This window comes from Sinohyriopsis cumingii, chromosome 2, assembly GCF_028554795.1.
Source record: "Sinohyriopsis cumingii isolate HCF-2022 chromosome 2, ASM2855479v2, whole genome shotgun sequence".
Lineage (NCBI taxonomy): Eukaryota > Metazoa > Mollusca > Bivalvia > Unionida > Unionidae > Sinohyriopsis > Sinohyriopsis cumingii.
Window position 1 is genome coordinate 22,985,471 of NC_142962.1, and position 14,006 is coordinate 22,999,476.

A 14,006-nucleotide genomic window follows, 5' to 3' on the forward strand; every position below is an offset into this window, starting at 1 on the left:
TCCAATATTTTGAAACAATATATATCTGGCTGTCAACTTAAATGAAGGTGGGACATCTCGCAAGAATGTTAAAAATTTTAATTTGTTCATGTGTTTTCATTTGCCTATGAATATCCAGATCCCCTCCGCATCATGGTAGTTGTCTCTGGCTGACCAAAATCTAGGCCAATTTAAGTACATGTACATGTAGCATATAAACAACTATACAGCCATGTGCTACTAGGATAATAAATGTCAGAGTGAATTGTTTCACAAAAGGTGTTGACAATAGATGATGATCAGATGCGGACTTCTGTTGTTTATATATATATTTTAATTGTGTTTTCTAATGGGATTTGACTGATGTATGAATTTTCTAACATATGATCAAATATTCGAATTCATGGATTTTTCATATGCATGTATATTATTTAACATTATGGAGTGTACTATACAGATGTAAGTTGTCAACATACAAGTGTATTTCTGACCAGTTGTCTTCATTTAATCAAAATTTCAATTTCTTTTCTCCGTGTAAATCCTTGTCACTGATGACAGGTCATCTTTTAAAAATTTCACATGTATGCAAAATATTAATTTATTTTTAGCCTCCACCCACTTATCTAAACATTTGCTTATGTCGACAATATTACCTTTGTGCCCAGGATGTTGAGATAAACAGATAGTACTGTATTATGAAAATGGAGACATTTTTTTAAAATTGGCAACAAAATATTGAGGTTGGCAATTTTTGGGTGACATCGTTTTTAAAGCAGGCACCATCCATGGTAACGGTCAGATCAATGTCACTTGTCAGATATTAGTAATGGTCAGTTAAATGTCACTTGTCTGATAAAAGTAATGGTCAGTTAAATGTCACTTATAATAGTTATGGTCAATTAAATTCACTTGTCTGATAATAGTATTGGTCAGTTAAATGTCACTTGTCTGATACTAGTAATGGTCAGTTAAATGTCACTTGTCTGATACTAGTAATGGTCAGTTAAATGTCACTTATCTTATAATAGTTACGGTCAATTAAAATTCACTTGTCTGATAATAGTATTGGTCAGTTAAATGTCACTTGTCTGATACTAGTAATGGTCAGTTAAATGTCACTTGTCTGATACTAGTAATGGTCAGTTAAATGTCACTTATCTTATAATAGTTACGGTCAATTAAAATTCACTTGTCTGATAATAGTATTGGTCAGTTAAATGTCACTTGTCTGATACTAGTAATGGTCAGTTAAATGTCACTTGTCTGATACTAGTAGTGGTCAGTTAAATGTCACTTATCTGATACTAGTAATGGTCAGTTAAATGTCACTTGCATGTTAGTAGAAATGGTCAGTTAAATGTCACTTGGATGAAACTAATAATGGTCAGTTAAATGTCACTTGGATGATAATAGCAAAGGTCATTTAAATGTCACCTAAAGGTCGTCGTTTAAATGTCACTTGTCTGACGCTAGTAATGGTCAGCTACATGTCACCTGGATGATACTAGTAATGATCAGATAAATGTCACTTGTCTGATACTAGTAATGGTCAGTTATGTCACTTGTCTGATACTAGTAATGGTCAGTTATATGTCACTTGTCTGATACTAGTAATGGTCAGTTATATGTCACTTGTCTGATAATAGTAATTATCAGTTAAATGTTACTTCTGATACTTGTAATTGTCAATTAAATCCCACTTGTCGGATAATAGTAATGGTCAGTTAAATGGAGTTTCACCCTGCTTGTCTGTGCCATTCACTGTGTTGTCCAAATCTTTAGTTTGAAGAGTTGATTTTGTCATCACTATGGATTTCATTTTGTATTGCATAGGTATGATTTAGTTATGGCTTAGTCATTCAGCAAGAGTTTGTTTCAGATTTGCAGTTAATTTTTAACTATGCATATCTATAGGACCTTGTTTTGTTATAATGCTGTTTATGAAGTCATAGATGACTCATTGTTCTGTTTTGTTATGCATTTTGGTCTAAAATTAGAAATGATATGATAGTTTTCCTCTGTTCAACAGTTTACACGGCTATGTTTACTTTTGGAGTATTGCCAAGGTTATTGATCTGAATCCACACATCACCGGTATAGTGAGTTACCTGTCAGGTAACAAGTCATTTGTATGGCAGGTAAGGTGTCAGAATGAATGCAGCATATTAGGTAGAGGTCTTTGTAATTACATGAAGCTTCCATCTCATGGGTAAACTCTGTCAAATTATATTCCATCCAGTGACACCCCAGTAATAGCTATTAGAGCATTTACATTTGTTACATACCCATTAACACTTGGATGGTTGATGTCTCATTTGACATGGATGTTGAATTCATACTTCAATATTGCACATCCATGCTGGAACTATTGAGGTGTTGTGAAGTACAGTGTACTGGGATGATGGTTAGCCAGTCTGGATTTAGTTGGTTTTGAGGTGGCTAGTTAATATTGACAGTGGCAGGCCTGCAGGGCCAGTTATATTTTCTGAAGTCTTTTGTTATTTTATTGGGAGGTTGATTTTTGGCAGGGCCAGTTGATTTCAGTGTGAGCTGACCCTATTGGCAAAAAAAACAGAGTGGATCCCTATGGTCTCCCATCAGTATACTGATATGCATGAAATAAGTGCTTTAATTTAGAAATTAAATGAGATTTTTTTACCTGTATGTTGGAATTTGATGACAAGTCCTGAGGGATTACAGGAGATGATATATAGGTCGCATCTTAGTTATCCTTTAGAGTGACAAAAACTTGAATACATTAAACACAAGAAACCAAGGGAAAGCAGTAAACTCAAGAGGACCTGTAATCTCTCAGGTACCAAAGGTGGAATGGAATTATCATCAAAATAAAGCATACAGGTAAGTGTCATTTAATTTCTAAATTCCATTGCCCTATTTGCACCCATTCAGGATTCCAGATTTCAGACTTAATGCATCCATGGTTATAATAGCTTGAGAAACAGATAATAGAAAATGTGATTAGAAATTGCTACAAAAGGTCAGAAATGCGATCATTTCATGATGAGCAATTATCATGAAATTATGAATGTTCATGCATTTGTATGTATATATTTATGTGAAAAAGTATTACCAATACAACCAAAATGGACTCTGTCAAAGAAAAAGACTGTAAATTTTATAGAAATTATAAATTATAACTAGAAGAAATGGCATTTTGTGTCAGTACAGTCTGTTATTAGACATGCAAGTTAATCCTGAATTGGGGTTATCACACCTTCATTGCAGAAGGTGCTTCAAACAATATGCTTTTTATAAAACCACAAAAAAAACCCAGTCCTTACTCAAGCCAACATTGTGTTCCTCCAGCCAACTGTGTGGAGAACAAAGTGTCCTTTCTCTAGTACAATAAATCACGCCCACAAAATCTGTGTTGATACTGATGACAATATGTGGTTCTGATGTCACCTGCAATTTTGGTGCATGCAATCTTTCTGGAACACACCTGCATACATTTTAAATACTTAACGGTATTTGGTAACAGTTATATCTTCTGTGAAATTCAAAATGGCCACAGGACAGGGGGTTATGCAGTTCCACATGGATTTATAAGTTGCCAAGCATAGGATTTACTATGGAAATAAAATGTACATGTCGCCAAAAGAACCCTTCAGCCAGCAGCAGCTCCACAGCTGTGTGAAATATTGTTAAGTGTATAAAATATAGACCAATGTGTGCAGACAAAATTTATGCAGATTTTTGCCGGTTTTAATGAATAGGTGATCTCAGCACCAAAACTGCCAGTCATTATCATTACAGGCATGGGTCTGATTTATCGGCCTATCCTTCCTCAAGCCAGCTGTTTTGTGAACAAACAGTTATGAGCACTTCACATGTGGTAGCCCTGCTGGAAGCTGCTCAGATGCTGCGGGGATGATGTTAATGTCAATATCGGCTAACTGTACCACATTTTTTGTCCATTGGGGAGACAGCCATCTCTAGAGACCCCTTCTGCAGTGTAATGAAAGTAAATTTCTTATTTTCAGTTTCCTCTTATGCACAGATCTAAGTACATAAAGATAAACATTTGAACACTTGGGCAAAAAGATTTAGGGGACTGGGTAAACAATTTCCTTGGAAAGAATGCTTAACAAACTCGGCTATCATTTATAACTATGCTACTATCGTTAGATGTAAATACCTAGTAGCTGTAAGATGCAGAATTTGAACTTTCTGCCCAATAAGCATGACCTAATTTCTTTGAGGTGCAGAATTTGAACTTTCTGCCCAGTCAGCATGACCTAATTTCTGTGAGGTGCAGAATTTGAACTTTCTGTTGAGTATGCATGACCTAATGTCTCTGAGGTGCAGAATTTGAACTTTCTGCCCAATAAGCATGACCTAATGTCTCTGAGGTGCAGAATTTGAACTTTCTGTCCAGTATGCAAGACTATTAACATAACTACTATGAAGGTAAAATGGTTTATGGTCAGGTTTTCAAGTTGTGACAAAGATTTTAGGTAATTCAGTACCAAAGAAGCATAGCATGTAACATGATAAAGTTGGTCGCTTTTGGAAAACACCTCTTAAAAACTTGTTTACTTACAAATTGTTACTTACAGGTATAGTGTAATCATTTGTTATAGATATAATATCTGGCAACACTGAATGAGCTGTTTAAAGCAATGTAACTCGAGCCCTTTGCTTACAAAATTGTATTAAAAACGTCTTGAAGCATATGTACAGGTGCATCAACTAGATTAATTTGCAATTTTAGAACAAAATAGCAACTTTCCAATGTCTTTTTATTGTTTCAATGTTGTACCTCTCCAGGAGGCATTGATAATATATGTCTAAATCAGGGCATTGATACTCTATGTCTAAATCAGGGCATTGATAATATATGTCTAAAACAGGGCATTGACAATATATGTCTATATCAGGGCATTCAGAATGTATGTCTAAGGCAGGGCATTGATAATATGTCTAAATCAAAGCATTCAGAATCCTGTTTGCCTGGTCCTCTTGTATGTTTTCTTTTTCTGTATGGTCTTCTAATTTGTTCAGCACAGAGCTGAGACACCAAGAAGGGAAGAGATGGATACTTGTAAAAAGGCATTAATTTCAAAAGCTTTACTGTCAGATAGGTACTTATACATGTAGGCCTCATATTTTGGAAGTTGATGATCAAATGTAACATGGTAAAGTTTGTCACTTAGGGAAAACACCTTTTAAAAACTTGTTTACTTACAAATTGTTACTTACAGGTATAGTGTAATCATTTGTTATGGATATAAAATTTGGCAACACTGAATGGGCTGTGTAACTCGAGCCCTTTGTTTACAAAATTGTAAAAAAAATCTTGAAGCTTATGTACAGGTGCATCATCTAGATTAATTTGCTATTTTAGAACGAAAGAGCAACAATTTTTAAGTGTCCTTTATTGTTTCACTGTTGTACCTCTCCAGGAGGCATTGATAATATATGTCTAAATCAGGGCATTGATAATATGTGTCTAAATCAAGGCACTGATAATATGTCTAAATCATGACATTGATAATATGTCTAAATCATGGCATTGATAATATATGTCTAAACCAGGACATTGGTAATACAGCTAAATCAGGGCACTAGGAATATATGTCTAAATCAGGGCACTAGGAATATATGTCTAAATCAGGGCACTAGGAATATATGTCTAAATCAGGGCATTAGGAATATATGTCTAAATCAGGGCATTAGGAATATATGTCTAAATCAGGGCATTAGGGATATATGTCTAAACCAGGACATTGGTAATACAGCTAAATCAGGGCACTAGGAATATATGTCTAAATCAGGGCATTAGGAATATATGTCTAAATCAGGGCATTAATAATATACATCTAAATCATGGAATTGATAATATATAGCTAAATCAGGGCATTCAAAATACTTGTCTAAATCAGTACAATCAGAACACTCTACCCTTTAATATTATACAGCAACTCTTTACTCATTAATATTACACTGCATTACTTTACCCATTAATGTTATACTGCATTACTTTACCCATTAATGTTATACTGCATTACTTTACCCATTAATATTATACTGCATTACTTTACCCATTAATGTTATACTGCATTACTTTACCCATTAATATTACACTGCATTACTTTACCCATTAATGTTATACACCAACACGTTACCCATTGCTATTATATGCCAACACTTTACCCATTGCTATTATATGCCAACACTTTACCCATCAATTTTATGTACCAACACTTTACCCTTCATTATTATACAGCAGCACTTTACCCATTGCTATTATGCTGCAATACTTTACCCGTCGCCATTATGCACCAGCACTTTACCCATCAATATTATACAGCAATCTCTACCCATCGCTGTTTTGCAGCTTATTTTTTTGTGTCAAAAAGTCTTGTCCATTCAATGTGAATACATCCTTTGACAGTTGAGAATTGTCAGTAAGACATGATTCGTTCAGCTGCCATGCATGCACATTAACACCCATTTTTTTCAGTGACTCCATGTTAATGGTACTTTTGTTAAAATTGTGACATTTCTCCATCTCGTCTTCTGTTCTTATGCTAGTAGCCCCTGCCCCTTTTCAATAATTAGTTCTGGATAGGTCCTTCTAGCTTATCATGTTGTATCCCACCCATTATGCATTATGGTACACCCCACTTATTTTTCAAATACAATTGGTTCACAGATAAGTCTTATCTGTTTAAGTCATAATAAATTATAAGCCCAGCTACAGTTAATGGGAATTCGTAATTTGTTTCATAAATAATAGCTCAAAAATTATATCTGGTGTGTCTTTATAATCCACACTTGATGCATCGTATTGTATATCTCTGCATTGCTCCTGAAAATCAATAAAGGTTAAGTCAATGAATATCTTCCTTATGAAAAGAAAAAAGGAGAATGATAGGACAGGCAATAGTTCTTAAGTACATTGGTGTGTACATATCACTTAGTAAAAACAGGTGAGATGCAAATACACTGATATGTATATAGCATGCAGTATACATGAAAAGGCGAATTTCACATGTGATACATTTCAACTTTGCTATTATTATTAATATGATTATTATTATGATTATTATTGTTGCTCTTGTTCTCTTTCAAATTTTAATTCAGAGAACAATTGTTTACCATGTGCAAATACATTGAGGTGTATATAGCACACAGTATGTAAGCAAACAGGTGAATTTCAAGTGCAAAAATAATACATTATTATTATTACTGTACTATTTTCAAATAGAACATTTAAGAGAACAATGTTGGGACGGTCTGTTGTAAAGTATGGACACAAGAAGGAAACTAGGGACACTCACCCTGATTGCTTCACATGTTCATGTAAGAATCATACCTTTTGTACCAAATGGACTAATCAAATCAGGAATCTAACCAATTCCAGGTGTATGTATACAGTTCAACTGATGCCTCCTGTCAGGCCCACCAGGTTCTCTCAGTTGGATGAAGAGATATGGTTTTCTGATACCAGCTGAAACCCTCTAATATACAGTCAGAGAAGAATCTTTCCATTTCGGGAAGTCTCCAGGTCTTGAGAACAAAAAGCTCTTCTGCTCCTTCCACATTACTCAACAATTGAGGAAATATCACAGAAGTTCTCCATAGGACCACTACAGCTTCATGGTGTAGAGGATGACCTGTTCCTGTCTCTACTTTGAGACCTTTGGTTTCAGCCTCTAGTTACCAGGTATATTCCCTGAAGTGACCAATTAAGCCTCTCCTGTTGGATTCAGATGTCTCAAGTGGGTATTACAACTGGAGCCTGGGCACAACTTCATATTAAAACAATTGCGGCCATGAACAGAAAGTAAGCCTCCCCGTCATCATATCTACCCATGCTGATCTTGTCTTGGCTACTTTGTTTAGTATGCTGAAGGAGGCCACATTGGATCCAGCCTCATTTCAACACCTGCTGGAAGCTGTGGTCAAGACATGCCAGGCATTAACTTTCTGTAGCAATGGCTTTAGCAGCAGAACTTGTACACATCTACCATGATGTTATGCTGGACTCCTCTAAGGTCTTACTGAACCACAGTAAAATCCTTTCAACGGCTGCTCCTTTGGAAGCTGAGAGCCTCTTTGGAGGACTCGTCCACCATGACTTCAAAAGATTTGAAGAATCATCAACATGGATCATTTACAACCTGGCCCATCGCAATCAGCCAGAAAATCTTCAAATGCAAAGTGCCTCGAGGTATACTCACTAAATTCTTCAAACAGATGCAGTCCCAGTCCAATGCACAACCTCAAATGAGACCTTCTTTTCAGTTAGGTGCTTATCATGGAAATAACCGAAGAGGCTGTAGGAGGAGGAAGTTCTCCAACCCACCTTCCTTTCACAAGGAGGGGGTTATGGCACTAGGGACTCACACCCTCCCATGTCATGCATTCCTCTCCAAAACATCGCTGAAGGTGCTTGACTTTGTTTCTTTGCTGAGGTTTTGTCAAGCAACCATGGACTATAGGTGGGTCCTTTCTGTTGTGAGCGAGGGTTACCAACTTCACTTTCAGGAACTCCTGTCAAGGCCCATCGTGTTCTCTCACCAGTCCAATCTGCTTTAGATTAAGTAAGGCATTGGATTCATTGCGAAAAGTTGTGTTTTCTATATTGGTTGAGACATCTCCATTCTATCAGATGAGGCAATTATCTAAATAAAAGAAGGAAAAAATTTGAACGTATACACTAACAGGACATAAAATACAAACTGCTTTGGGACTAAACCAACAACCCGTAATGACCTACTAAAATATGGAAAGAAGGAAAAGGCTGATAGGTTACCATTTATCCTGACCTACCATCCAAAAACCCCAAAGCAGGTAAATTCATCCGGAAACACTGGCATATTGTGGAATCGTCGGACGCATTAAAGTTAATCCTCCCTAACAAACCTGTAGTAGCCTGCCGGAGACCAAAAAATCTCAAGGACATCCTAGTCATGGCAAAGGTAATGCCAATCACACTAATCAAGACCCCCTAGTCAATCTGGCCCCTATGGCAATAAAAGGTGCAAAACCTGTCAACATAAGGACATTTTCTACCATAGTGACTAAAGAAAAACTAGACATACATGGTCCAAACAAAATGTGAAAAACAGAATATCATTTATCTCATCACATGTAAGATCTGTAGCTTTCAGTATGTCAGAGAAACTGAAAACATACACAAAAGGATCAGCCTTCATAGATCTGATTGGATGACAAAGAAGCTGTACAGAGGCCCGGTCACAGAACACTTTTCTTCTCCTGGCCACACTTTCAGTGATACAACACTTATTGCAATTGCTCACAACCCCATCTGGAGTACCGATCCAGTGGCCTAGTGGTTAGAGTGTTTGCCTCGGATGAGGAAAGTCGTGGGTTCAATCCCCAGCCAAGTCATACCAGACTTTAAAAAATGGTACTAACAGCTTCCTCGCTTGGCGCTCAGCTTTACGAGGTTAGTGTTAGGACTGGTTGGCCTGGTGTCAGGATAATGTGACTAGGTGGGACATCACGCTACATGTTTGCAACATGATGCCCCAGTGCTAGACATAATTATAAAATGCCACACTGCAGACATCGTAGCGATATGACTGACAAATTGTTAAAGCTCCATTAAAAATCCAAATCACACACGCACCCATCTGGAGTTCCCAAACCAGGATAGAACAGGAATCTTACTGGATATACCAACTTAGAACATTGAAACCAAGCGGTTTAAACCAAGAAGACTAGAAAAAGACAGCCATGCACAAATAAAATATCTTTTGTAGCCGACACATTTTCTTTTAAATAATTCTCTAAATTTGCTTAATAGCCTATAATGACTACTATAACAATGAAATATCCAGGATTTAATTAGTGGTTACAAGAATTTACTTAAAATAACAGGTGTTGTTATGGCTCATCAATTTTCTGGGTGAATACAAATATTGTCCAGTATCAGCAACAAGTTGAAATAAACTAGTTTAATAAAGTTAAAGGTTTAATTCCTGTAGAAACAATCATGTAAAGTTTTGCAGACATAACTGTTTTTCTGTTTTATTTGTTTGTCTTGTCCATGTTTTGTATTTGCCTTTGAAAAAGACTCATTGAGAGTCGAAAGCACTCAAACTGAGTTGAAAGCACTCAAACTGAGTCGAAAGCACTCAAACTGGTTAGATGGTAGTTTCGCACTGTTTATTTTCAGTTTATTGCATTTATCTTAATCAATCCCTGACACATGTGATCCCTTTGCTGGATCCAGTGCACCTGAAAGGATTGTTATTTGCCATATGATTTGTATTCTTAATATATATATATATATATATATATATATATATATATATATATATATATATATATATATATATATATATATATATATATTGTTCACTGATTGTGAATATATTCCAGACTTGAAACACTGATTTTCAGAATCACCCAGTTTGTTAGTGTGAAGTTAAATTTATCACATTGTGCTGCATATACTTACTGTATAATTAATTATACGTAAGAAAAAGCCACAAGGTAGATTAGTTTTGTAATTATTGGATTTACCTTCTCTAAATAAAGTTATTATTATTATTATTATTATTACAATGGTCATAACAACAAAGTTCTGCACAATTAACATTAGCTCTGCATCGCATACCTGGACCAAGCTTTGTTGAAATAGCTTCCCCTTTGGGTAAGGAAAAAAGTTTTGGGATTGAAGGTTATAGTCATCATGCCTGAATGAAGAAAAATGTTTTCCACAATGTAGCATTAGTTCTTTATTACAGACCTGGACCAAACTTTTTGGAGGGCTTTCACATAGGCTGACTAAAAGGGTTTTGATTTTGGGGTCTGAAGGTCAGAATTGCTATGAAAAAAGGAACCTGATTTGCACATTATCAATTCTAGATGACATACCATAAACAGTAAGGCTTGCACTTAAGATACATAAAAAGCTTTGATTTTTGGGGTCATAAGTCAATGTCATTGTGGTTCAAAAGAAAAATGGGTTTGTAGGATAATTTGTTTTTGTATAAGTTCTCTGATTAAATGGTTTGCACCTACGTTAATTAAGAAACCTATGTATTTTGATGTCTAACAGTAAGAGGTTATGGTTGGTCAATTATCTCCAGTCAGCTGTGCTCTACAGATCATTTATAGATGACTGTTGACATTGTTGCCCTTTACCCACATTTGTGCATCACAGACCTTCCAAGGACTATACTGAATAAGGGACATTTTCTTCCCCCTCCTGTTTATTTCTAACATCAGTTTTGTGTTCACATGTCTGTTGCCATAGTTACTAGGTGTCGAAACACTATCAAAAAAGACTGAAAAGTACAGCCAACTCCACTTATATGCATAGCCTCGGGACCGGACCCAAGCTATGCATATAAACGGAGTATGCATTTAAGTGGAATTCATGTATATTTACAATGTAAAACAGGACCATACTTTAGCTATGCACTTAAGCGATCTATGCAATTAAGCAATATGCATTTAAGTGGAGCCGACTGTAGTCGTCTTTTCCATTTACTTATCATAGATACTGCTTCACCATGACCACCATTTCTGACAAAAGGGGAATTTTGTATTCTCAGTCATGCACCCCTAGGGGAAATACTGTATTAAACACAAGGGTGGGCATATAACATATTCATGGTACACTTAACCATTTTGCAGTTTACACAGACCATTATTATAATAGATTGCCAAAAGAATAAATATTTTGACACAGATTAATCTATTTTCAGACTGTTTGAGATGTAATATGGTGCCAACTTTCAACATTGTCAATAAAGATGTAATGGCCTACTTTTGCCCAAGGCTGAGCCGTGCTGTAACCATGGTGACAATGATGTCCAGTGGGCCTTTTCCATTTTCATATGCAGAGAAGATTTAAATGTGGTCTAGTGGTTCCAGGAGTGTCTTTGTTTATATCAAGGTGCCAGAAGTTCCATCACTGAAACATTATGTAATATTTCCTTGAATAGTTGCTGCCAGAATTATATCAGTTCAAGTTTGAAATGGTGTTCCTAGTAAAAAATACTATCATGGGACTTACTTTTGGATCTATGAGATTTCTTTGTCCTATAATTTGGTAGAATTAATTTGCTTTGGATTATATGGAGATGAAGTCCAACAACATGTTTCGAGACCAGGTGAACTCGGTGACAGCATGGTTCTCGTCATGGAGCCAGTGTGAACAGACAGTGGCGCTGTACTCATTGCTGAAGATGATTACGCCAACGCAGTGCCGGTTCCTGGTTCAGGTCCTACAGCAGTCACCCAGTGAGAACAAGGAAGTGCAACTCAAGGAGGAGGAAGCAAATGATCCAGGTAATTCTTGTTAAGTTGGTACATTCTTAAGTTTAGGACCTGGATAGTGCACTTGCTTTGCACCTTTTTTGTTCTTGGCTTAATCCTTGGTTCCAGCATGTAGGAGAATGAATGATAATTGATAAAATGTCCTCCAATTTTATTATTTTCCTAAGTAACCTCTCAAGGCCAGCATGTGAGCATTAGAGTACTTGAATGATTAAAGTTGCTGCACAAGTTATAACATGATATGGTATAACATTATTCAAGACATCATGTGGTAACACTGTGGACACTGTGAACAAAATTATAAAAAAACAAAATTACACTTACTTCGCTACATACGAGTAACACAGTACCTTTTGTTATTGTGTTGCTTACATTTCCAGAACAGAAATTACCTCCATATAATAAAAATTCAATCCTCCCATTAGATGGAAAGTTCTATGCAGTTCAGAACTAGAATTTTGCACAGACCTAGTTTACATGTACTTCTCACGTCATAGGCCTGTGTGCAGTAGTCATCTTCCATTTTATGGACAACGTCATGGATTGACTAAATCTTTAATGCTGTTCAAAAATATTGCCTCCTCTTTGTATGTGGACATGTATTTTGAATCAAATACTGGTTTCCATATTGTTAGTCTTCTGTCCTCAGTCTGTTGCATATATGGTCATAGTTTTTGCTCTCTTTTGACAATATTATTCTGCTTGTCAATGGTGCCTTTAACAATACCCTTTCCCTTTGGCAATTGGTTAATCCATTAAGGTGCTTAATTTTGTCGTACATGTATTTCTGATATGGGTTTTTTTCTTTTCTTTTTTCGGACTCTCTGACATTGTTCTATTCATCTCTGGATTTGTTGGTGATCTCCATTTTTTAATTTGAGAACATCTGGTTTGATGTTTAATTGACTAATGCTTATGGGGGTTGCACACCCTCATTATCATCATTTAGTGTGTTCACGTTGTTTCACGTTATTGTTTGGCAATAAGATTGTGTTTTGTTGGATTCACAACATTAATTATCTTCTAAGACTTAGCTGAAGTATTGCTGATGATAAAGAGTGTTTGACCACTGGTTATCATCTATCCTGAGTTAGGATCACACTCCACTAACTTTTATTTATTTGTACCTGACCAGTCTTTGCTGGTGACCAGGTGCCAGACACAAGTCATTGGAGCCCAACAGTATATGTAAAGGGCTCAGGCAGTCACCCACCACTCCCCAACTGCCCTTTCATCCTTTGGGGAACTGGGAATTGGCTTGTAGATGCCAGATTATGGAAGAGAATCAGATCAGCATCCCTTCCATCTACCCTAGTATTCATCTAAATCCTTACGGGGTGTGGGGCATTCCACTGTAGGGAAGTGATTGGCCCTTTACCTACCTGCAGCTATGAACATCTGGACTGTGGCCACATAGAAGTGAAGTCATTACTGTTGGCCATGGACGTACATTGTCATACTGAAGTTTGATCAGAAAAGAGGGAGGGAAATGGTCCTTCTTCCCCAAAATGATCTTGGCAGGTGGAGAGTCACTCTCACCCATCTGCTGAATCCACTGGCAAATGACAAACCATAACTCTACAAGAAGATTTAACCATTCATGTTCCTCTTCCACACAGGTCTCCCCTGCAACAGATGGACATTGGGCCACCAAGACCCGTCTCTCAGGAGAGAGAGAGTGGAGCAGATATGTCCTTTTTGTCCTCGTCAATTTGCACGATTTTGATACAGAACAGGCC

General features: G+C 36.5%; 1 protein-coding gene across 1 annotated transcript in view; it reads left to right on the top strand.

Moving 5' to 3' along the window:
* Positions 1-14,006, top strand: part of LOC149804464 (protein Smaug homolog 1-like) — a 123,294-nt gene that overhangs the window by 12,976 nt on the left and 96,312 nt on the right. Inside the window, exon 2 of the mRNA XM_089940673.1 lies at positions 11,694-12,279. Coding sequence (XP_089796799.1) covers positions 12,066-12,279 — 214 coding nt within the window. The 5' untranslated portion in view covers positions 11,694-12,065. The remainder of the gene's footprint in view (positions 1-11,693; positions 12,280-14,006) is intronic.